Source organism: Rhinoderma darwinii, chromosome 4 (genome assembly GCF_050947455.1).
Source record: "Rhinoderma darwinii isolate aRhiDar2 chromosome 4, aRhiDar2.hap1, whole genome shotgun sequence".
NCBI classification, from domain to species: Eukaryota; Metazoa; Chordata; class Amphibia; order Anura; family Rhinodermatidae; genus Rhinoderma; species Rhinoderma darwinii.
In genome coordinates, this window is record NC_134690.1 from 184,824,713 (window position 1) to 184,850,947 (window position 26,235).

At 43.4% G+C, this 26,235-nt stretch overlaps 1 protein-coding gene across 1 annotated transcript in view; it reads right to left on the reverse strand.

Annotated features, from left to right (window-relative positions):
- COL21A1 (collagen type XXI alpha 1 chain) overlaps nucleotides 1–26,235 on the reverse strand; it is a 384,255-nt gene that overhangs the window by 271,104 nt on the left and 86,916 nt on the right. Inside the window, exons 2-3 of the mRNA XM_075864141.1 lie at nucleotides 21,178–21,286; nucleotides 647–1,198 (exon numbers count right to left, since the gene is read on the reverse strand). Of these exons, the coding sequence (XP_075720256.1) occupies nucleotides 647–1,198; nucleotides 21,178–21,265 (640 nt within the window). The 5' untranslated portion in view covers nucleotides 21,266–21,286. The remainder of the gene's footprint in view (nucleotides 1–646; nucleotides 1,199–21,177; nucleotides 21,287–26,235) is intronic.

Here is a 26,235-nt window from a genome sequence, read left to right on the forward strand (position 1 = left end):
GACTCATTTAAATTATGTAGGTTAGTGCGTAATAACAACATAGTCCTATAAACAATGTCAGAGTGCCCCCATAAAGTGTCAGCCAGAAAATGCTTCTATTTAAAAAAAAAAGTCAGAGTTACCCTATAAACAGTTAGCAAGATAATGTCCCAATGAACAGGGTCAAAGGGCTTCCATAAACAGTGCTTTTGACAGAGGGTCTCTGGTAACAGTTTCAGCCAGAGATTACCCCATTCAACAGCGTGACTCTTTATTAATGCTTGCCAGAGTGTGCTCCTATACACAATACTAGTTAGAGATTGTCTCATATAACATTGCCAGTCAGAGTGCGTCTCTATTTATGGTTCCAAAAAGCATACACTCAGCAGAGACTAGTGTCTGGAAAGTGTTCAGAGTGGTGAATAACTCTTGAATAGGCAGATACAATTGGTGACCTAAAAGTAAATTTAGGTCGCCAATGCACATTTTTGCTCATATTTTAAAATAGATATTTAGCAACATACTGTATAATGTATTAATATTCCATTATTATTATTATTATACCAGCGTATGTGTAGTTTTAACCACAAATGTTTTAGAAAATCAATCTTCATAATTTATTCCACATTTTTAATTAATACATTTTTTGTTTAGAGAAACAAATTACCTTCACAGAGTTTTTGCTTCATGATTTCCCGTATTCTAGATATTGCAATGTAGTCTTCAACATAGAACACATATGTAGATGATGGTTTATTAGCTATTGCTCTTAGCTCACTTTCTTCGATTTCTGAGCCTACACCAATGGCAAAAAGAGTAATCTTATTCTTTCTTGCTTCCTCCGCTATGTCTTTGACATCATCTTGAGATTTACCATCAGTTAAAACAATGGCAATTTTGGTTAGCGGTCGCAAAGACCTAGCAAACAAATTGTCTACTGCGAATTGAATCGCATTTCCAGTACGTGTGTTTCCTCCTAGATATTCAATAGCTTGCATTCTTCTTATGAGATCATCAATTGACTCATGCTGGCCAAGAGGGATTTCAAGAACAGGATAGTCACTATACTGCACCACTCCAACTTGAGTAAATTTTGGTCCAATATCAAAATTACTTGTAATGTTAACAACCCATTTTTTAAGTATTTCAAAATTTTCCGGTCCCACACTCCAAGAGCCATCTAGTATATAAACCAAGTCATTCGGTGCAGTTCTGCAACCTGTTGAAAGAACAAATATGGCAATATTAAACAATGTACGTATGAATGGTACTTAATGTCACACAATAAAATATAAAAGTATAAAATGTACATCAGACAATACATTTATGTTTCTTACCATGGATTACTCCAGTATAAATTATGTATATTGATATTTTTGATAGTAAGGCCATACAATAGGCTGCATTCTTGTTCATATGCTGATCACTCAAACTTTTTACATGAATGTTTGTGTGATACACTGCTCCAAATTCCTTGCATAGGCCTAGCTTTCTGAATATTTTTGCACATTGAACTAAATAACAGTATGCAGCAAGCTTCAGAGCTTCCGTTAATATGTTAAAGGGTAACTAAACTTTAGAAAAAACTTTTTACATGTCAAAGTGACATGCCAGAAGTTTGGATTGGTGCGTGTCCGATTACTGAAACCCCCACAGATCTGCTAAGCTGCAGAAGTGCTTGGGTGAGCGCTGTGAAACTTCGTTTCTGATTGGCTTTTCTCGAAAAGCCGAGCTAGTGTTATACGAGCTCAATAGAAAGTCTATTAGTCAGTACCCTGCTCACTCGGCTTTCTAAAGAAAGCCGAGCAGAGCCAAGCTTCTGCCGCTTCGTTTTAGCAATCGTTGGGGGTCTCAGGACACGAGCAAGCCATGTCCCCTGCAGTGCCCACTGCAGGGGAAATGTCTGAAAAATTAGCTGTTTGTAGGGGCTCTTGGGTGTCATATATATAAGACAATCCCCTTAAGGCGATGAGATAACCCCTTTAAGGCACACACCTGAAGCCTGCAGTTGCACAAGACCTATTTGATCTTCATGAAATCACATAGGTCTTATGCAACTACACAACTGTCAATCCTCTTTTGAAAACCTACCCTAATCCATGGTGTTATCTAGGCTCAGCCACCCCTTTCGGCTTCATGTTTGTAGGATGCTCAGGACCGTGATGGGTTTCTCTCTCAGCAAATTAAATTGAATATAACTGCAGAAGGATACTATTTGTAGTGTTTTGCTGCGGTCCCTAGCTCACTTTTTAGTGCAACCCTCCTGAGTGACTTTTGACTTTCATTGTGAACCTGCTTGTTCTTGTCTTTTCTTTTGTCTTCTCCTATGTACTGCGAGTCTTACTGGTGCATTGTATTGAGTAGGCTACTGTTTAGCAATTAGTTACTCATAGCCCTAACACTGCCAACTAGACTATCCCTCGCAGCACTATTTGTATCCCTATATGGCTAGAAAATCTTACTGATTGCTCAGAGCAACCGCTTGCACCGGTTATTAGTCTGAACTTCCACACTGGTGCTTAATCTGAGCTTATCCAAGGAACATACTCAGGGGAAAGCTCTGGGAACGGCATCAAGAAGGCAATCTCCTGACAAAAGTAGTCAATACTTTGGTGGCTTTAAGTGGGTCTGCAGAAAAGCATATACACATTCACTTTACAAATGTCTTGTTGCAAGTCCCATGTCCTGTGCTTTTATTGGGGTGAATCTGATCATATGGTACGCCCCTGTTCTAAATAATTCAGAAAAATTCAGTGCCTGGGAGGTCTGAGGAAGTGAACCTATATTTTTAGAAACTTTCTCCTAATCTAACTGGAGCAATTTTTTTTTTAGAATTAAGGTTAAATTATTTAGATTTGAAATGTTTCCCCTTGTTGATAGCAGATCCGTTACCACCACTCAGGTCCTATTGAGATGTTTTTTTTCCTCTCATGCCCAGAAGGGCAAGCCATGAAAAGCTACATTAATGAAAATCTTCAAAAAAGTTATGTTTAGGCCTTCTTCGTCTTCTGCTGGACCAGGTTCTATGTTTGTCTTAGACCATGCATAGATTTTGTGGTCTAAATTGGACTACTGTAAAGAATAAATATCCATTACCTTCGAAACCTCAGAATTCTAGGAAGCACATTCTATTTTTATTTTCTACCATGGTAGCCCTCGGAGTAGCCTACATATAAATTTATATGCAGGGGCATAGCTAAGGGGGGGTGCAGGCCGGGCACGTGCCCCGGCACAACTAAGAGGGAAGGTGGGGGTGCCAGTGCCGCACTGTCCATGACGACGGCCTGCTGCCTCTCTGAGCGGCGCTTGCATCTATGAAATGCATTGATTGGCAGGGCAGAATGCAGAATGGGGAAAAATGTCAATCAGTGCTTTTCAACGATGCAAGCAGACCTGCTCAGAAGAGAGCAGGTCTGCATTGCCACCGGACGGTGCGGGAATGGGATTAAGGTATTTAAAGTTTTGTGTTTTATTTTATCCTAATAAAAATGTGAGTGACATTATCTAAAGGGGGCTCTATCTACAGGGGTCAGTTCTATCTACAGGGGGGGCTATATACAGGGGTGGGCTATATGTGTAGCATTATAGGGGGGCTATATGTGAGGCACTATATACAGGGGGGCTATATACAGGGGTGGGCTATATGTGGAGCACTATGGGGGGAGCTATATGTGAGGCACTATATACAGCGGTGGCCTATGTTTTGGAGCACTATCTACAGGGGGGATATACACTACCGTTCAAAAGTTTAGGGTCACTTAGAAATGTCCTTATTTTTGCAAGAAAAGCACCGTTTTTTCAATGAAAATAACATTAAATTAATCAGAAATACACTCTATACATTGTTAATGTGCTAAAGGACTATTCTAGCTGCAAACGTCTGGTTTTTAATGCAATATCTACATAGGTGTATAGAGGCCCATTTCCAGCAACCATCACTCCAGTGTTCTAATGGTACATTGTGTTTGCTAACTGTGTTAGAAGGCTAATGGATGATTAGAAAACACTTGAAAACCCTTGTGCAATTATGTTAGCACCGCTGTAAACAGTTTTGCTGTTTAGAGGAGCTATAAAACTGACCTTCCTTTGAGCTAGTTGAGAATCTGGAGCATTACATTTGTGGGTTCGATTAAACTCTCAAAATGGCTAGAAAAAGAGAGCTTTCATGTGAAACTCGACAGTCTATTCTTGTTCTTAGAAATGCAGGCTATTCCATGTGAGAAATTGCCAAGAAACTGAAGATTTCCTACAACGGTGTGTACTACTCCCTTCAGTGGACAGCACAAACAGGCTCTAACCAGAGTAGAAAGAGAAGTGTGAGGCCCCATTGCACAACTGAGCAACAAGACAAGAACATTACACTCTGTAGTTTGAGAAATAGACGTCTCACAGGTCCTCAACTAGCTGCTTCATTAAATAGTACCCGCAAAACGCCAGTGTCAACATCTACTGTGAAGAGGCGACTCCGGGATGCTGGCCTTCAGGGCAGAGTGGCAAAGAAAAAGCCATATCTGAGACTGGCTAATAAAAGGAAAAGATTAATATGGGCAAAAGCACACAGACATTGGACAGAGGAAGATTGGAAAAAAGTGTTATGGACAGACGAATCGAAGTTTGAGGTGTTTGGATCACACAGAAGAACATTTGTGAGACGCAGAACAACTGAAAAGATGCTGGAAGAGTGCCTGACGCCATCTGTCAAGCATGGTGGAGGTAATGTGATGGTCTGGGGTTGCTTTGGTGCTGGTAAAGTGGGAGATTTGTACAAGGTAAAAGGGATTTTGAATAAGGAAGGCTATCACTCCATTTTGCAACGCCATGCCATACCCTGTGGACAGCGCTTGATTGGAGCCAATTTCATCCTACAACAGGACAATGACCCAAAGCACACCTCCAAATTATGCAAGAACTATTTAGGGAAGAAGCAGGCAGCTGGTATTCTATCTGTAATGGAGTGGCCAGCGCAGTCACCAGATCTCAACCCCATAGAGCTGTTGTGGGAGCAGCTTGACCGTATGGTACACAAAAAGTGCCCATCAAGCCAATCCAACTTGTGGGAGGGGCTTCTGGAAGCATGGGGTGAAATTTCTCCCGAATACCTCAGCAAATTAACAGCTAGAATGCCAAAGGTCTGCAATGATGTAATTGCTGCAAATGGAGCATTCTTTGACGAAAGCAAAGTTTGAAGGAGAAAATTATTATTTCAAATAAAAATCATTATTTCTAACCTTGTCAATGTCTTGACTATATTTTCTAGTCATTTTGCAACTCATTTGATAAATATAAGTGTGGGTTTTCATGGAAAACACAAAATTGTCTGGGTGACCCCAAACTTTTGAACGGTAGTGTAGCTATTTATATTCTACTTCTCAGAATATATTAAATAACTGATTAATTATAATGTTATAAGTTAAAAAATGTCTGATGAAACAAATTAAAGGAATCTTGCACTGTGCCCTCTGAAAGCAATGGGCCATCTGTGTAATTTATGGTGCAGCCCGGTCCCCATGGAAAACACAAAATTGTCTGGGTGACCCTAAACTTTTGAACGGTAGTGTATGTGGGGCACTATCTACAGGGGGGATGCATGTGGGGCACTGTTTTCAGAGGGGGCTATATGTGGGGCACTATAGAAAGGGGGGCTATATGTGGGAGACTATCTACAGGGGGCTGTATGTGGGGCACTATCTACAGGGGCTCTATGCGGGTCACTATCTACAGGGGGATATATGTAGGGCACTATCTACAGGGATCTCTATGGGGGGCACTATCTACAGGGGGCATGGTGTGTGTGTGTGTGTGTGTGTGTGTGTGTGTGTGTGTGTGTGTGTGTGTGTGTGTGTGTGTGACACAGTGTATGGTGCTATTATAATTAGAGGTGCAGTGTATGGCTCTATTATATTTAGGGGCACAGTGTCTGGCACCATAAGAACTTTATCTTTGTTTATAGGTGCAGAAATGTTTGAAATGTGAGAAAATGAAGACATCTGAGTTGCAAACTGCAGAAATGGGCTGTGGCTGGGAGAAGTCATAGAGGTCTAGACCGGATGGAGAAGAAAAGAGAAAAAGAACAACTAAAATCTGACGTCACTTGTGAGTCACTTAATGTAAATGTTTATTCTGCCTCTAATCAGCACTGTAGTCACTGTATGATCTGCAGCGAGGTGATGAATGGTATGATTTTTTTTTTGTGAAACAGCATCTCCCAGCATATCCTTACCATTGTTTGGGCCATGCTGGGAGCTGTATATAATTTAGGGCAAACCTATACGGTAGCGGCGCACTAACTTGAGCTGTATTTGTTCTTGTGTTGTACTTATTTACTGAGCTTGGTTCTGTGCTGTATATATGTACTGAGCTTAGTTCTGGTTCTGTATATATGTATTGAGCTTTGTTCTGGTGCTGTATATATGTAATGATCTTGGTTCTGGCACTTTATATGTACTGAGCTTTGTTCTGGCACTGTATATATATACTTAGCTTTGTTTTGGCACTGTATATATGTACTGATCTTTGTTCTGGTGCTGTATATATGTAATTAGCTTTGTTCTCGTGCTGTATATATGTAATGAGCTTTGTTTTGGTGCTGTATATATGTAATACCCTTGTTTATGGTGTTGTGTATATGTACTGAGCTTTGTTCTGGTGCTGTATATATGTACTGAGCTTGGTTCTTGGTTCCGCTCCGTTCTGCTGTGTACCGTAGGGTGCACGTGCACGCTCGTGCCCGGCCTCAAAGGGCCAGTGTGCGCACAAAGGAAATCGTCATCATCATCAACTGCCATGATTTCCTGGTCTATAAGAAGGCCCCAGGCCTTCTGAATCTTGCCTGAGCGTTGTTAGTTTTTCCCAGACTGTCTTGCAAATGGTCCCTTAGTGTTTCCCTATGCAGTTGTTACCCGTGCTCTGTTACCCGTTTCTGTATCCCGTACTGTTCTTGTTCCTGTGCCTACCAGTGTTGGAGTCGTGTCTACTGCACCTGCTGTCGTTTGCCACCTCCAGTGTCGTTTGCCACGTCCAGTGTCTTCTGCCACGTCCAGTGTCTTCTGCCACATCGGATACTGCTAAGCCACAGCCACCGTCTGGACTAGTTCAGTTACCCAAGCGTTACTATCTACTATTGACTTTCATATAGACTGTGACCTGGTCAGCTGCCTCTCCACTACGGAGGAGCGGCCTACTGGGTCCACATACCCTGTGACCGTGACAGTACGCTCAGGACAAGGAACCCACTGGCCATCCAAAGGCTGCAGTCCAGAACATACAGACGGAGATGCTTGAGCTATGCACACATCAGGATCAACTTCTTGAGGTGGTAAATACTATCATGGTCCGTCTGGATCTACTGACTGTTCCACCCCCGGTTCTTCCTCCTGAAGCTGTTGCTGTGCCACTGCCCGTTGCTCCTCCTGTTTGTTCCGGATCCACAGTTCCTCAGCCTCTTCTTTTCCTCGTTACAACGGTGATCCCAGAGCATGTAGAGGATTTATTAACCAATGCACGGTTCATTTTAGGCTATGGGCTCATCTCTTACCCTCCGAGGAGGCCAAAGTGGCGTTTATTATCTCCCTCCTCACTGGCAAGGCCCTCGCATGGACGAACTCAATCTTGGAGCAACAAGGACCTGTATCCTCAGACCTAGCCTTGTTCCTGCAGTCCTTTCGTGCGATCTGCGAGGGGCTTATATCCTAATCCGGATTCACCGAGGTGATGAATGGAAGACGGCATTTAACACACGCGATGGGCACTACGAATACCTAGTGATGCCCTTCGGACTGTGTAACGCTCCCGCAGTATTTCAGGAATTCGTCAATAATATTTTACGAGATCTCCTCTATATGTGTGTTGTAGTTTATCTCAATGATATTTTGTTTTTCTCCCCAGATCTGATGACCCATCGGAGGCAAGTTCTTCTGCGACTAAGAGAGAATCGCTTATATGCCAAGTTGGAGAAGTGCGTCTTTGAAAATTAGTCTTTGCCCTTCCCGGGCTACGTCATCTCGGATCAAGGTCTTAAGATGCACCCTGAGAAACTAAAGTCTGTCCTGGAGTGGCCACGTCCTCAGGGCCTAAGGGCCATACAACGGTTCCTGGGATTCGCCAATTTCTACCGGCAGTTTATTCCGAACTTTTCATCTCTGACGGCCCCCATCTCTACCCTTACCAAGAAGGGTGTGAATGCCAAGGTATGGACTCCAGAGGCAGAGTCCGCATTCATTAGCCTCAGGAAAGCCTTCACTTCAGCTTCGATCCTCCATCATCCTTACGTATCTCGACAGTTCTCATTGGAGGTGGACGCCTCCTCTGTTGGTGCAGGTGCACTTCTGTTCCAGAGGAGCTCCAAAGGAAAGGCAGTAGTATGTGGCTACTACTTAAGACTTTTTTCTTTTGCTCAGCACAATTACTCTATTGGAGTTCGGGAGCTACTGGCCATCAAATTGGCTCTGGAGGAGTGGAGATATCTTCTAGAGGGCGCAGCTCACACCATCTTGACCTACACCAACCACAAGAACCTTACCTACCTTCAGTCCGCTCAAAGACTGAATCCTCGTCAAGCCAGATGGTCGCTGTTCACCCATTTCCAATTTCTGCTCCACTACCGTCCCGCTGACAAGAATGTGAGGGCTGATGCCCTGTCCAGATCGTTTGAGACGGAAGACACGGTGGCATCCCTTCAGACTATTATAGACCCATCCTGCATTGTCACTGCTAATCCTCTGCAGATTAGAGACATCCCTCCAGGGAGGACTTTTGTTCGGTTGGCAGACAGGAGAAGAATTCTCCGCTGGGGACACATTACTAAACTAGCTGAGCACGCTGGTGTCCATAAAACCCGAGACCTGATTGCTCGTCACTTCTGGTGGCCCACGCTACCTAAACATTTTCTGAACTTTGTCTCTTCTTGCACGGTATGTGCTTCTAACAAAGTTACTCACTCCAAGCCGGCCGGCCTGCTTCAATTCCGCACCCTGGCAGGAGAGCTGTCCTGGAATGATGAGTCTCATAGTTACATAGTTACATAGTTCGTACGGTTGAAAAAAGACCATCAAGTTTAACCAAGGGATGGGAAAAGGGAAGTACACATTTTCTACACATAAGAGCTTATATTTTTTTGTTCTAGGAAATTATCTAAGCCTTTTCTAAAGCCATCTACTATCCCTACTGTGACCAGCTCCTGCAGTAGACTATTCCATAGATTTACAGTTCTCACAGTAAAGAAGACTTGTCGCCTCTGCAGGTTGAACCTTTTTTTTTTCCAGACGCAGGGAGTGCCCCCTTGTTTTTTTAGGGGGTTTTAAATGGAAACTAAAACTCGTGGCTACATTCCGGCAGGGACTGTCCTCCGAGATCAAGGACGAATTGGCTGCTCGTAATCTGCCATCCACCCTGAACGCCCTAATTTTGCTTGCCACGTGGGTTGATATGAGACTCCAGGAATGATCCCAGGAGATTCGTTGGGAGAGAAGACTCCCGAGGCTGGTCCCCACTTTCCAGCTTCTTCCGTCACCCTTACCAGACTGCCCACCTGAAGAGCCTATGCAAGTAAACTGGCTTCAATTATCCATACAGGAGAAACAACGCAGAGACACTTCAGGATTTTGTCTTTATTGCGGCCTCGGAGGCCATGTTGTGCATCTGTGCCCTCAGAAGCCAAAAAACCCTAACTCCTAGGATTGGTTGGGGAAACAACCCTAGATGACACTGCGCTAAATAGAGACTTTTCCTCAAAACTCTCCATCCCCGTGACTATTATGTCCGGCAAGAAGAACCACCGGGTCTCTTCCTACCTTGACTCTGCATCGGCAGACAGTTTTATCCACAAGGATCTAGTGGATCTCCTCCAGTTGCCTATGACCTCTCTGGAGAAGCCATTGATCATTGCCTCGGTGAATGGACTACCTCTGCCAGACCCGATTATAGCCGTGACCAAACCGCTGAGGCTCCAGGTAGGCGCTCTTCATACCGAACTCATTTCATTTCTTGTTCTATCCAAATGCCATCAATCCTGAACTACTGGGTCTGCTCTGGCTCCGTTCTGGACTGGAATTCCGGAGAGGTTTTCCAGTTGGGTCCTAAGAGCCTCGACCGCTGCCTGGGGCAGATCCATCCGGTCCCGCCTCCTCGTTCTCAGTCCTTGACAGGATTGCCTTCTCATTATGCCATGTTTTCGGATGTATTCAGCAAGAAGGAGGAAGAGACGCTGCCTTCTCACCGGGCGTATGACAGCCCTATCCAGCTGATTCCTGATGCCTCTCTTCCCCGTGGTAGGGTATACCCTCCCTCCTTGCCAGAGACTCAGTCCATGTCCGGCTACATTAAGGAGAATATGGAGAGAGGTTTCATACAGAAGTCCTCCCAGGAGCCGGGTTCTTCTTTATCAAGAAAAAGGACGGTTGTCTGCAACCCTGTATCGACTACCAGGGTCTTAATCAGATCACGGTCAAGAATTGATATCCGCTGCCATTAATTTCTGAAATTTTTGACCGCATACGTGGAGCTAAAATAGTTTCTAAACTAGATCTGCGTGGGGCTTACAACCTAATTCTGATTCGCCGAGGTGACGAGTGGAAGACGGCATTCAACACCCGAGACGGGCACTATGAATATCTGGTGATGCCCTTCGGCCTATGTAACGCCCCTGCGCTCTTCCAAGAATTTGTCAATGACATCTTCTGGGATCTCCTCTATGTTTGTGTCGTGGTTTATTTTGATGATATCTTAATTCTCTCTCCAGATCCGTTGACTCATTAGAGACATGTTCGCCAAGTTCTGCTGCTATTGAGGGAGAATCGCCTTTATGCCAAGTTGGAGAAGTGCATGTTTGAGAGGAGCTCTCTACCCTTCCTGGGCTGCATAATCTCAGACCAGGGTCTTAAAATGGATCCGGAGAAAGTGAAGGCCATACTGGAATGGCCACGCCCTCAAGGCTTAAGGTCCATACAGCGTTTTCTGGGATTCACGAGTTTTTACCAACAATTCATCCCAGACTTCTCTTCACTGACATCTCCCATCTGTACCATCACCAAAAAGGGCATGACCACCAAGGTGTGGACTCCAGGAGGCGCATTTAATAGCATAAAGAGTGCCTTCACGTCAGCCTCTACCCTCCATCATCCTGATGTATCTAGACAGTTTTCGTTGGAGGTGGACGCCTCCTCTGTCGGTGCTGGTGCACTTCTGTTCCTGAGAGGTCCCAAGTATCTTCCGCAGAATGCAACTACTCGATTGGGGATCGGGAGTTACTGGCTATCAAATTGGCCCTGGAGAAGTGGAGAAATCTACTAGAGGGTGCAGTTCATCCCATCCTGATTTTCACGGACCACAAGAATCTTACCTATCTCCAGACGGCCCAACGGCTGAACCCTCGTCAGGCCAGGTGGTCGCTGTTCCTTGCCAGGTTCCAGTTTGAGCTCCATTATCGCCCGGCCGACAGGAATGTGAGGGCCGAAGCCTTGTCCAGGTAATTCGAGACGGAGGACACTATGGAATCTGCACAGAATATTATTGATCCATCTTGTATTGTCTCTGTCAACCCCCTGCAAGTTAGGGACATTCCTCCGGGGACGACCTTTGTGCAGCTGCCTGACAGAGGGAGAACCTCCGCTGGGGACACTGCTCTAGACTGGCAGGTCACGCGGGTACCCGTAAGACCTAAGACCTGATTGCCCATCATTTCTGGTTGCCCACGCTGCCCAAAGACATCATGGACTGTTTCTTCCTGCTCGGTGTGTGCAGCTAACAAGGTCGCTCTCTTCAAACCTGCTGGCCTGCTCTAAACGCTGCCTGTGCCTGATGCTCCCTGGCAGCATATAGCAATGGACTTTGTTATGGATCTGCCCCCTCTGCGGGATGCAGTATGGTCTGGGTGGCGGTGAACCGATTTTCAAAGGTGGCCCACTACGTTCCGCTGACCGGCCTTCCTTCTGCTCCTCGACTGGCCAACCTCTTCATCCAACACATCTTCCGCCTGAGGGCTTACCGCGGCATATTGTGTCTGATTAGGGGGGTCCAGTTCACCTCTAGGTTCTGGAGAGTCCTCTGTAAACTCCTCAATGTAAGATTGGACTTTTCTTCAGCCTACCATCCTCAGTCCAATGGTCAAGTCGAGAGAATCAATCAGATCTTGGAGAACTATCTACGCCACTTGATATCCAAGTAGCATGATGACTGTGGGCCAAGTTCTCGTACAACAATCATACTAGCGAGTCCACAAGAACCACACCATTCTTCATTGTCTACGGCCAACACCCACGAATTCCTCTGTCGGTGTCCGTTATGTCCAAGGTAACAGCAGCTGATTCTGCTTTTAGGCACTTCCTGCAGATCTGGCAGCAGACTTGATCCTCCATTCTGAAACGAAAGGAAGATACAAGGAGAAGAGAACCTCCTCAAGTTCTCCCAGGCACCAAGGTCTGGCTGTCCTCCAGGAATATCTGACTGAGAGTGCCATCATACAATTTGCTCCCAGGTTCCTCGGACCCTTGGAGATCCTACAGCAGATTAATCCTGTCTCCTACAAACTTCGGCTGCCTCCTACTCTTAAGATCCCTAACTCCTTCCATGTCTCCCTCCTGAAGCCGGTGGTCCTGAACCTCTATACCAAGATTCCTAGCCCTGCATTGGCTTCCAGCGGTTCTTCAGATACCTTCGAGGTTAAGGAGATCTTGGACACCAAAAGAGTAGAAGGAAGAACTTTTTATTTGGTGGATTGGAGGGGGTTTGGTCCTGAAGAGAAGTCCTGGGAGACAGAGGAGAACCTCCCCTCCTGAAGAAGTTTCTCTCCCGCTCTGGCCCTAAGAGGAGGGTGGCGTAAGAGGGGAAATACTGTAACATCCATGGCCGCGGATCGTCAGGTATACTCACCCCCTGACACCCGCTGACATCTCCTGAGGAGGAGATGCGGGCCAGCGCTTACTTCCGCTTCGCTCTGCTGTGTCCCATAGGGTGCGCCACCTGAATCTGTTGTTAATTATCCCATGATGCTGAACTATAAGAAGGGCTCTGCCCCTTTCTGCCTTGCCTGAGCTTTGTTGTAGTGACCTATGTTCGTCTATGCAAATGGTCCCTTAAGTGTCTTCCAGTTCACAGTGATCCCGTTCCTGCTTCCTGTAACCTGTATCCCGTGTTATCCTGGTCCAAGGGCCGTATAGTATTGGAGTCGTGCTGCGCTGAGTCTATGCCTGATACGCTAACCAAGCCTGGTGCCTGCCTGCTGCCAAAGTCCCATCTGAGGCTGTCCAGCTACTGTCTGAAAGTTACCACAGGTACACCTATTGAACTATAGACTTTGTCCTGTGTCCTGTTGGCCAGCTGCCATGCCGTCAAGGTGGTACGGCCCAGTGGGTCCACGTACCCTACGTGACACTATCTAAGTGCAGCAAGTAAGAGATCAATGACACAGAACTTCTGTACTCACACAGCAGAGTCTCAGTGTATCTCTATGTAGCTTCAGCCTGTGTCCATTTCCTCTGCTTGTAATAGGTTTCTCCATGTCAGTTTTACACAGGAGAGCAGTGAGAAACAGCGTCCCATAGAAATTTACTGGACTCTCTGCAAACTGCACACACAGATAATAAAGACAGTCAGTGTGAGTTAGGGGAGTTTTATAACTCTGCAGCTAATCATTGTATGGACTCACCTATTATATTACTGCACTCTTGTGCCCTTAGATAGAGGAGAAATTATCTCTCATAAGCACTATATGCATAGGAGACATGCAGAGGAACAAGGAGGATGGAGCTGGATGGGGAGGAGTCTCCGGGCTTCCAGTAGGGATTTGATTGGTGATGATGTATTTCTGTAGTTCACAGGAAGTTATCTACACAGGTGAGAGTGACCTCCTGTCTACATGAGAGCATGGTCTATACTGGTGGTCAGACTGACATCACATGACACAGATGCCCATAAAGAAAGGGTTCAAAATGTATGGATGCAACTGAGTTGGGAAGAAACAAATGGCACTGCTAGAATACTGCTGGTCAGTTCAAATGATATGTGCAAAAATATATTTGCTGGAGTGCTTCTTTAAAGGCTATTTTTAAAAGGAGCCTACACTTTAAGGATATCCATGATTTAATAGAATATTTTTTTTCCAGTTCATCTCTTACAGGGATACAGTTTCAGCTACATACCTGTAATTATCAGATAAAGTGTAATAATCACATTTCACTGTCTTTGTAGACTTTAAAAAAAAAAAAACTCTGGTTTGCTGCCATTGAGAATTATTTAATAATCTAAATTCCTAGAACTGCAGTGCAAAATTGAGATGGAAGGAAAGGTAATTTGAAACATCAGAGTCTATTGCCAATATGTTTAAGCCAAACAAAAGAAGTGCCCTAAAATAAAAATCATAGCACACCCACAAAAACAAGAAGGTGTCCAATTCACAAGGGAAACTTATACTGAAGCATATGACCTCTTTCATATTTTACCAACATCTGTGAACGCTATTTTGAAGTTCATACTGGATTATTTGCTTGGTCTCCTGCACTATTATTTGTTAGAATATTTATCTAATGTTTTTCACATATAGATTAGGATAAAAAATATACTTAAAGGGTCACTCTACTCAAAAACAAAAAATTCAGCATTTTGGTCAATGTCATGGATCTCTACAACACCAAAGTTTAATTTTTTGTAATTTTTCTTGTACTTTTTTACTAAAATAGAACAAATTTTTATGGAAAACAAAAATGTTTTATTTTTACTTTTATTTTGGGAGTTTTAAAATTAGATCTTCTGATCACTTCTATAATGCATCACTTCTATAAACCTCTTTTACATTTTACCAACATCTGTGACTGCTATTTTGAAGCTTATACTGGATTATTTGCTTGGTCTCATGCACCATTATTTGTTAAAATATTTATGAATTTTTATTTAAAGAGAATGCTTCACCTGCCCATACATGTGCAGCTAAGTGCAGCATGTAATAGGCAGGGCTTCTCAAACACTGTCTCACTTAAAAAAAAAATCCTATCTTCCTCCATTATTTACATATCGGTGCCGTTATATTTGGCGCCCGATATGTAAATAAGCCCCTGAACTGTTAATGGAGAGTTTCTATCTAACTAAATGGCAAGGGGCGTGATGTCTTCGCTCTGACACTGTCCAATCAGCTACGAACAGTTTCAGGGTGGCTTGCGCTGTGTTCTCTCCCGCGAGAACACACACAGGCTGGTGGTTCTGCAAAGAGCACTCTTTCAGTCTTTGTGTGTTCTCACGGGAGGGAACACAGCGTAAGCCGCCCTGACACTATCCGTAGCTGATTGGACAGTGTCAGAGTGAAGAGATCACGTCCCTTGCCATTTAGTTAGATAGAAACGCCCCAATGACAGCTCAGGGGCTTATTTACATATTAGGCACCAAATATAATAGCACCCGTATATAAATACTGGAGGAAGTTAGAAAAATAATTTCAAGTGAGACAGTGTTTGTGAAACCGTGCCTATTACATGCTGCACTCAGCTGAAAATGTATGGGCAGGTGAAAGGTTCTCTTTAAGGTTTTACACATATGGATTAAGATTTAAAAAAAACATATCCTGACCTGTAGCTCTAAACAGGGGCGGACATACCGCATGTGCAGCCGGTGCAGCTGCACAAGGGCCCCGCGTGGGAAGGGGGCCCGTTCAGTGGCGTAACTACCACAGTAGCAGCCGTAGCAGCTGCTACGGGGCCCGCGGCATGGGGGGGCCCGTGTCGCCCTGACAGGCACATTACATTTTATGTACCAGGCCTGGCGGCACGGGCCCCCTCATGCCTAGTAGCATCACAACACTAGGCATGAGGGGAGGGAGGGGGCGGGGGCCCGGTGATAGCCGCCACACTGCACTACCAATCGGGAGGGAGGGGGCGGGTGCCCGGGCCCGGTGATAGCCGCTACACTGCACTGCCAATCTGGCACAGATGAATAGGACAGGACGGCGATGCTGGTGGTAGGAGGAGCGCTCAGGCAGGGGAGAGGACAGGGGGCGGTGCGACGTAAGACTTCGGGCGGCTGGACAGTACAGTCAGGACTGCCGGAGAACTCATAGGATGAGCGGAGGACAGACACAGGACGAGTGGAGGACGTGCAGACTGCAGAGGACAGGTAGATGAAGTTAAAAAGTTCATGTCAGAAGGGAGAAGTTTTTATGTAGAAAAATCTGCCTCATAATTCCTTCCGGAATTTTGAGGCATATTTTGACCTGCCGGTAGAACACTTCCCGCGTTTTTCATTGCGTTTTTTTGTGGCGTTTTTCGGCCATCGGGCCGTGGGCAGGGAAACGCAGCAAAAAACGCATTTTCTGCCTGCCATTGTTGTCAATGGGAAGTCAGAGACAGAAACGCCCGAAGAAAGGGCATTGCGCTTCTTTTTCCCGCATGCGGTTTTTACTGCTCGCAGGAAAAATTTCATGGATTTCAATGGGAGGCACTTTCTGACGTTTTTCGCGAAAAAAACCTCAGTGTGAACTCCCCCTAACACAGGGGCGTAACTACTGCTATAGCAGCCGTAGCGGCTGCTACGGGGCCGCGGCATGATGGGGCCCGCGTCACCTGCCGGCACGGGCCCCCACCTTGGCCGGAATCTCCGCTAGCTGCCGCTATGGCTGCTACAGCGCGATGCCACGGAACACTACGGCAGAGCAGGGAGTATCTCCCCGCTCTGCCATTAAACATAAGACATGTATCCCCTATCCACAGGATAGGGGATACGTGTGTGATCGCTGGCATTGATAGGGAGAACGGGGGACCGAAAGTCCCCTGAAGTTCTCCATCACAAACCTCGGACTTCCGGGGTCTGTGTCGGCAGCTCCGTAGAAATGAATGGAGCGCCGGTCACACTTGAGCTGCGCAGACACCGGAAGTCAGAGGTGAGTGATGGAGAACTTCGGGGGACTTTCGGTCCCCCGCTCTCCCTATCAATGCCAGCGATCACACATGTATCCCCTATCCTGTGGATAGGGGATACATGTCTTTTGTCTTTTCACACTGTAGGTCGCATTTTTTTGAGTGATTGGGGGTGTATGGCGTTCCCTACAGGGGGGGGGCTGTATAGCGTTCCCTACAGGGGGGGGCTGTAAGGCGTTCCCTACAGGGGGGGCTGTATAGCGTTCCCTACAGGGGGGGCTGTATAGCGTTCCCTACAGGGGGGTCTGTATGGCGTTCCCTAAAGGGGGGTCTGTATGGCGTTCCCTACAGGGGGGGGCTGTATGACTTTCCCTACAGACCCCCCCTGTAGGGAACGCCATACAGAACCCCTGTAGATAACGCCATACAGACCCCACTGTAGATAACGCCATAAAGTCCCCCCTGTAGATAACACCATACAGCCCCCTGTAGATAACGCCATACAGCCCCCCTGTAGATAACGCCATACAGCCCCCTCTGTAGATAGCGCCATACAGTCCCCCCTGTAGATAGCGCCATACAGTCCCCCCTGTAGATAGCGCCATACAGTCCCCCCTGTAGATAGCGCCATACAGTCCCCCCTGTAGATAGCGCCATACAGTCCCCCCTGTAGATAGCGCCATACAGACCCCCCTGTAGATAGCGCCATACAGACCCCTCTGTAGATAGCGCCATACAGTCCCCCCTGTAGATAACGCCATACAGCCCCCTCTGTTGATAGCGCCATACAGTCCCCCCTGTAGATAACGCCATACAGCCCCCTCTGTAGATATCTTGAGATTCAGTCCTGCTTGATAGGTAACAGTGCAGTAAGCTAAGCATGATAAGATCATCTAAATTATTGCATCTCAGTTGCATGAGTGCTTTGTGTTATATTCAATGATTCAATTTAACCTAAGTCTCTAAATGTGGGCAAAGAAAATAAAAAAACTATACTCACCTCCTCCCTCGCCTCCGTTCACCCGCCGCAGCCCCCATCCTCCTGTCTCGGTCTGTGTTACAAGTGTACAAGGCTGCACTGGTGACGCGCTGCCGATGGCACGTGACCGCTGCTGCCAATAACTCCTCATTGGTGTGCTGCTGAGGACAGTAGTTCCACAGCAAATCGCTGTTGAGGGCATTGATTGGCTGCAGCGGTCATGTGCCATCGACCGCGCGTCACCACAGCAGCTTTGTAAACACAGAAAGGGATAGGGGCTGCGGAGGGGGAACGGAGGCGCCGGAGGAGGTGAGTATAGGTTTTTCATTTTCTTTGCCCACATTTAGGGACTTAGTTTAGATAAGAATTTAACCCGGAAAAAAATGTGTTACTTGTGTTCTAAACTGGTAATAAAATGTACAATATAAATCTTCCTTCATAATTTTTATTAGTAAGGTTTATTTTTATATGCATATATATGTTTAGGTAACTTTGTCGGTATTGGGGGGGGGGGCGGGGGGGCCCTGGCACATTATCTGCACAGGGGCCTTTTGCAGTCTGTGTCCGCCACTGGCTCTAAAGCGGTTTTGAAATTACTCAATACAGCAAGTTGCTCCAACTGTACACAAAGGCAATATTTGATATAAAAAAAAATCTTACTAGAAATAGTGCTATCATTGTTGAAAAAAAAAACTTGTTGTTGAGCTATCTTATGCCAACATTTTTATGAATATACCGCTAAAAGTTTCAGTGATAAAAACACTATAGGACACTGGTGAGCTCAAAGGAAACATACGAGTCGGCCAGTAATTCTTTTAATGCATCTTTATGTCTTCTTGTCCATTACCTTGAGGATGGCGTGAAGCCATGGTTACAGCTTTAACCCCTTAATGACCAGCCTATTTTGGACCTTAATGACCAAGCTATTTTTTACGTTTTTCAATCGTCGCATTCCAAGAGCTATAACCTTTTTATTTTTGCGTCGACATAGCTGTATAAGGTCTTGTTTTTTGCGGGACAAGTTGTATTTTTTAATAGCACCATTTTTAGGTACATTTTATTTATTGATTAACTTTTATTAACTTTTTTTTTGTGGGGGAATAGAAAAAAATCTGAAATTTCGCCACTCTTTTTTGCATCCTAAATCTACGTCGTTTACCATGTGGTATAAATAATACAATAACTTTATTCAGCGGGTTGTTACGATTGCAACGATACCAAATTTGTATAGTTTTTGTATGTTTTACTACTTTTACACAGCAAAAACGCTTTTTTTTCTAAATTATTTGTTTTTGTGTCTCCATATTTGAAGAGCCGTAACGTTTTTATTTTTTCGCCGATGCGGTTGTATGAGGGCTTTTTTTTTGCGGGACGACTTGTAGTTTTTATTGGTACCATTTTGGAGTAGATGCGACTCTTTGATCACTTTTTATCATATTTTTTTAAAGTCAGGATTCACAGAAAACAGCAATTTTTCCATAGTTTTTTATTAATTTTTTTACGGCATTCACCGTGCGGGTTAAATAATGTAATCGATTTATAGTCGGGGTCGTTACGGACGCGGCGATACCAAATATGTGTAACTTTTTAACTTTATTTTGTTTTTTTAATAGTAAAGCAGTTTGTAAGGGGAAAAGCTGGGTTTTTCATTTTTTTTCACATTTTTTTTAAATTAACTTTATTAAACTTTTTTTTCACTTTTTTACTAGTCCCATTAGGGGACTATAATATGCGATTCTGCGATCGCATTTATAATACACTGCAATACTTTTGTATTGCAGTGTATTACTGCCTGTCCGTTTAACACGGACAGGCATCTGCTAGGTCATGCCTGCGGCATGATCTAGCAGGCATTCACTCCAGGTAGACTTTATTAGACCCCCGGCTGCCATTAGAGACACAGACACTCGGCGATCATATCGCCGGGTGTCGGTGGGAGAGAGAGGGAGCTCCCTCCCTCTCTCCAAAACCACTCAGATGCGGTGCTCGCTATTGAGCACCGCATCTGAGGGGTTAAACGTGTGAGATCGATACTAATATCGATCTCACACGGCAGAGCAGGGACGCTCCCAGCCCTCAGCTGCCTCTAGCAGCTGAGAGCAGGGAGATTTGACAGCTCCCTGCTCTGTTTACTTATTCCGATGCCGCGACGTAAAAAGTCTATGGCATCGGAATAAGGCCCGTTAGTGACCGACGTAGAAACACGATGGGCCGGTCACTAACGGGTTAATGTGTTATCAATAACATGTTTAAATGCCTCAGAAGTAAAGGCTGCGCTATCTGTCAAATAGCTAAAATGGTCCCAATAGATGTCTGACATGAGAAAAGGATTACAATACATTTTTATGCACAACCCCAATACAATAAGGAAAATCTTTCTCTGGAAAGATCTATCAAAATATACTATGACATTTGGATCAAGACTTCTTGGAATCTTTCAAAGGAAAAACTAGTGCTGTCTGGAGGCTGCGAGATTAGAGATTTTGCAAATGAACAACTTCCTCTCTGTCCACATCAATTGTGGCGCACCAGATTTAAAGGGTCACTCCACTCAAAAACTAAAAATTCAGAATTTTGGTTAAAGTCATTGAGCTCTACAACCCCAAAGTTTTTATGAAAAAAAACATTTTATTTTGAATTTGTACTCTTTTTTTTCTCCTTATAAGCATTATTAAACTGTGATTAACAATTTTTGTAGTCCCGCTAGGAGAGTTTAAAATTAGATCTTCTGATCACTTCTATAATGCTTTGGTTTAATCAGTATACCAAAGTATTATTACCTGTCAGTGTAAAACTGTCAGACAATCTATAAGGTCATGCTTCTGGTCTTTGTTAGGCATTTGTTAGGCCTCCGGTTGCCATGGCAACGAATCAGCGCCCCGTGTTCTTTTCGTGGGCCGTCCATTGGGTGACAGAGGGAACTTAGATGTCAGGGTCGCCATAGATCGCGGCATCTAAGGGGTTAAACGGCTGGGTTCAGAAGTAACTCTTGTCCAGGCCATTGCAGCTGGATACCAACTCTATTCAAAAGCTTGTGTGATCATGCCATCCACTGCAATTTAGACATAAAGGTATGCCCCATTGCGCAAATGAATTATTAGTTGCAACCAATCTGATTCCAGCTCTCATTTTTCTAAAGCCCATTGTGAAATGAAAGCAGCAAACCAGTTTTAAAAAACTATAACCTTCCTCCCCCAACAATGTCTTAATCTTTTCTATTTTAGCATATTCTTTCTAAAAGAGCATTACATTCACCTTGTTTTTTATACCAATATCTGGTCACAAAACTCTATTACAACTATTGGGGAAGGTAGAATTCAAAAATTAAAAACAGTAATAGTCCTCAAACTGTTAATATTTGAGCCTCAGGTTTGAAGTTTTGCTTACTTGATCTTATTTCACCATCTTCTGATGAAACGCAATATCGAAGCAGTAGTATCAGAATAGTTGAAAGCTTGTAAGTTACCCATGCCATCTATGGACTAAATAATAATACCTAAAGGAGAGAAGCAGAATGGAAAGGGAAGTTAGCATGATTTAACATTTTATAACAGTATAAAAAACGACTTATAGTGGTTGTCCCATCTGGACAATCTCCTTTTTCTTTTGCTTTGCAGCTTCCCCAACAATACATTGATTTTGGGGATCTAGCTACTAGTACCCCCCGGTAATTTAAACTAGGGCTGAGGAGGGAGGTCAATGTAGAAAATAAAGGGGTAGTCAGGTTAGAAAGGGGTCAGACTATTTTGGTGGGGGGAGAAACAGACTGTGGGGAGAGGACTAGACAACAGGATAGGGAGATCCTTTTGTTACAAAACAGCAATGAAAATGAAAATAAAAATGAATACTGAAAGGCAAGTTAAAGTGTATTTTCACAAATGCCAGAAGTCTAGCAAGCAAAATGGTGGAGCTGGAGGCCTTGATACTGGAAGAAAATATAGATATAGTTGGTGTTGCTGAAAAATGGCCAGACTCTTCTCATGACTCGGATGTAAATCTACAAGGTTTTACACTTTTTCGGAAACATAGGAAAAATAGGAAAGGCAGTGGTGTATGTCTGTATGTGAGAAGTGATATGAAGGTGAGTGTGAAAGAAACAATAGTGGGTGAAGATTGTGAGGAGGTGAAACCTTGTGGGTGGTACTAGAAAAGGGAGGTAAACACTGAACAAATTACTTTTGGTGTAATCTATAGAGCCCCCCCCCCCCCCAATATAACTGAGGAGATGGATGATCAGCTATATAAACAGATGGAGTGGGTAGCACAGTAGGGTACTGTAGTGATAATGGGAGATTTTAATTACCCAGATATTAATTGGTGTCATGGTTCGGCTTCAACTGCAAAGGGGAGACATTTCCTCAACCTGTTGCAGGAAAATTTTATGGGCCAGTTTGTGGAAGACCCTACTAGAGGTGAAGCTCTGTTGGATCTGGTCATTTCTAATAATGCAGATCTTGTTGGGAATGTCAATGTTCGTGAAAACCTTGGTAACAGTGATCACAATATAGTTAAATTTTAGCTATAGTGTAAAAAAACAAACACAGGCTGGGAGGGCAAAAACACTTCATTTGAAGAAGGCCAATTTCCCCAGGATAAGTGCTGCAATTCAGGATATAGACTGGGAAGAACTAATTTAAAAATAATGGTACAAATGATAAATGGGAGATTTTCATATCTACTTTGGGTAATTATAGTGCAAAATTTATTCCTGTAGGTAACAAGTATAAACGACTAAAATTAAACCCCACATGGCTTACACCTGGTGTAAAAAGTGCAATACGTGACAAAAAAAGGGCATTTAAAAAATACAAATCTGAGGGTACACCTGTAGCCTTTTTAAATTATAAAGAGCGTAATAAAATCTGTAAAAATGTAACAAAGTTAGCAAAAATACAAAATGAAAGGCAGGTGGCCAAGGATAGTAAAACAAATCCCAAAACATTCTTCAAGTATGTAAATGTGAAGAAACCAAGGTCTGAACATGTAGGACCCTTAGATAGTGGTAATGGGGAGTTGGTCACAGGGGATCAAGAGAAGGCAGAGCTACTAAATGGGTTCTTTAGCTCTGTATATACAACAGAAGAAAGAGCAGTTGATATAGCCGGTGCCAGTGCTGTTAATATATCAGTTGATATACTCAATTGGATGAATGTAGATATGGTCCAAGGTAAAGTAAATAAAATAAATGTACATAAGGCCCCGGGACCAGATGGGTTACTCCCTAGAGTTCTGAAAGAGCTTAGTTTAGTTATTTTCATTCCCTCTCTTCATAATATTCAGAGATTCTCTTGTGACTGGTATAGTGCCAAGGAACTGGCACAGGGAAAATGTGGTGCCTATTTTCAAAAAGGGCTCTAAGTCTTCCCCAGGTAATAATAGACCAGTAAGCTTAACATCCATCGTGGGAAAAATGCTTGAGGGGCTATTGAGGGACTTTATACAGGATTATGTGACGAAAAATAGTATTATAAGTGACAGCCAGCATGGTTTTACTAAGGACAGAAGTTGTCAAACTAACCTGATTTGTTTTTATGAAGAGGTGAGCAGAAGCCTATACAGAGGGGCCGCTGTGAATATAGTGTTTTGGACTTTGCAAAGTCATTTGACACTATCCCTCATAGACGTCTAATGGGTAAATTAAGGACTATAGGTTTAGATAGTATAGCTTGCAATTGGATTGAGAATTGCCTCAAGGACCGTATCCAGACAGTTGTGGTCAATGATTCCTACTCTGAATGGTCCCCGGTTATAAGTGGTGTACCCCAGGGTTCAGTGCTGGGACCACTATTATTCAACTTATTTATTAATGATATAGAGGATGGGATTAATAGCACTATTTCTATTTTTGGAGATGACACCAAGCTATGTAATATAGTTCAGTCTATGGAAGATGTCTGTGAATTGCAAGCGGATTTAAACAAACTACGTGTTTGGGCATCCAGTTGGCAAATTAAGTTTAATGTAGATAAATGTAAAGTTATGCATCTGGGTACCAAAAACCTGCATGCATCATATGTCCTAGGAGGAGCTACACTGGGGGATTCACTTGTTGAGAAGGATCTGGGTGTACTTGTAAATCATAAACTAAATAACAGCATGCAATGTCAATCAGCTGCTTCAAAGGCCAGCAAGATATTGTCGTGTATTAAAAGAGGCATGGACTCGCAGGACAGGGATGTAATATTACCACTTTACAAAGCATTAGTGAGGCCTCATCTAGAATATGAAGTTCAGTTCTGGGCTCCAGTTCATAGAAAGGATGCCCTGGAGTTGGAAAAAATAAAAATAAAAGCAACGAAGGTAATAAGGGGCATGGAGAATCTAAGTTATGAGGAAAGATTAAAAGAATTAAACCTATTTAGCCTTGAAAAAAGATGACTAAGGGGGGACATGATTAACTTATATAAATATATTAATGGCACATACAAAAAATATGGTGAAATCCTGTTCCATGTAAAGCCCCCTCAAAAAACAAGGGGGCACTCCCTCCGTCTGGAGAGGACTGTTTCCCTCCGTCTGGAGAGGACTGTCTCCGTACTGTGAGAACTGTGAATTTATGGAATAGTCTACCACAGGAGCTGGTCATAGCAGGGACAGTAGATGGCTTTAAAAAAGGCATAGATCATTTCCTAGAACAATAAAATATTAGCTCCTATGTGTAGACATTTTTATTTGACTTGTGTCTTTATTCAACTGTAATAACTATGTAACTGTGTAACTATGTAATTATCTGTTTTTCTCTAGAAGGAATGCTAATATAAAGTTGCATATGTCTGCCTTTGACTTTCATTGGCATACCATAGCATATATATACTTTTTGCTGTATTGAATAGCATGTCGGACTATACATTTTCCATCATTTTGAACGGAAAAATACAGACATTTGCCTTTCAAACTTAAGCCAAAAAGACACTCCTATGGCGCCTAAAATGTTGCTTTGAAAAGATGAATATTGATCCACGGAATTCGCAATTCCCCTAGGTTGACTTCACGTGGCAGATTCGTTGCAGAAATTTTTGTAATTCAAATTCAGTTCTATGTATTCCATACAATTTTTGCACCAAATCTGCCACGTGTCATCATTTAGAACCCATACTGCACCTCCACTAAAGTCAGTCAATTGTTTTTTTTTATGTGTGCACAAATGCTAAAATTACAATCCACCATTTGCATTATGTAAAACACAAATGATGGCTTTTGCCACTGACAGATCAGATGGTAATTTTAATATATTCAAACTATTCATTTTTAATTCAATCTTCCATATTTTTTAAACAAGTTATTAACATATTAAAATGTACTCAGTAAATCAAGTATAACTAGTAAAAAATACTTCCTCCTATTTCTTAATCATGTCTCAGGTTTTATGCCCAAATTAAGAGATGCCATATTTTCTTTCCTTCTCCCTCACCTACAAATATTAACATACAGTCATAGAGCTAGCCAAGAGAACATTTTTATATCGCAGTATAATGTTTACAATAGGTAAAAAAATAATTGGGTGGTTTATTTATTATAATGGTACTTGAAAAAATAGCTTTCATGCCTTAACTAGAAGGACTAAGCAAGAATTCCAATACATGCAAAAAACAATAATTTTGTGAAGTTCCTACAATAAGCTGAAACTGTTAATGCCTAGGGTCACCTCTGCATATAATAGGTATAAATTCCCTATTATCATTTTATTTTTGGAGTGGTATACTGCTGCTACTACTACAGCTACAAGTTGTAATAAAATAAACTGCCTTTGTTAAATGGAGCTATTCGAGCAGCATTTCTGGAAAGCGCAACTTATACAATTCTCTAATATATTTGTGTAAGGTGATAACACACCTTGAATAGTATGATATGCTTTTTCTGTGTTGGTCTTTACAATGAGAACATCTGTTACAGGAAATCTGCTTTCAAATGACCGTAATGTATGGATGCATTTTAGCATCCACATTATAACCCCAAATGCCCAGACCTCCCACCTTTCTGCTTAACTAAACCAACAGGCTGAAAACCTGCAACCAAATGTTGTTTCACTACAAAATACAGCATTTTATGATGTGGTTTTTGGCAACACGTTAAAAACCTGTAAAAGCAAGCGGTTGCAGTTTTCGACCGCATGTGAACCACAAGTCAGCCACTGCAGTTGGCTTCACCCTAAGAGCTGGAATATGGCTCACAACCCCCTCGTACATGTACATGTATATGACCTTACATGTATATCACCTATGCAGGGCCGGAACTTTAACTAGCAGTGAATCTTTGGGCCTCCATTCACAACTGAGAGTGAAGAGTCCTTTTCACTTAACCTTTAGACACAGCAGAGCAGCTGACAGATTTTCTACTCTGACTTGTGTGCTCCTCTACTGGATACTAGGTGCCTACCCATTTGCATGCTACATGCTGCTCATTGAACTTAAAAGGGTTATCTGTTTTAGAGCTTCCCTTTTCTGA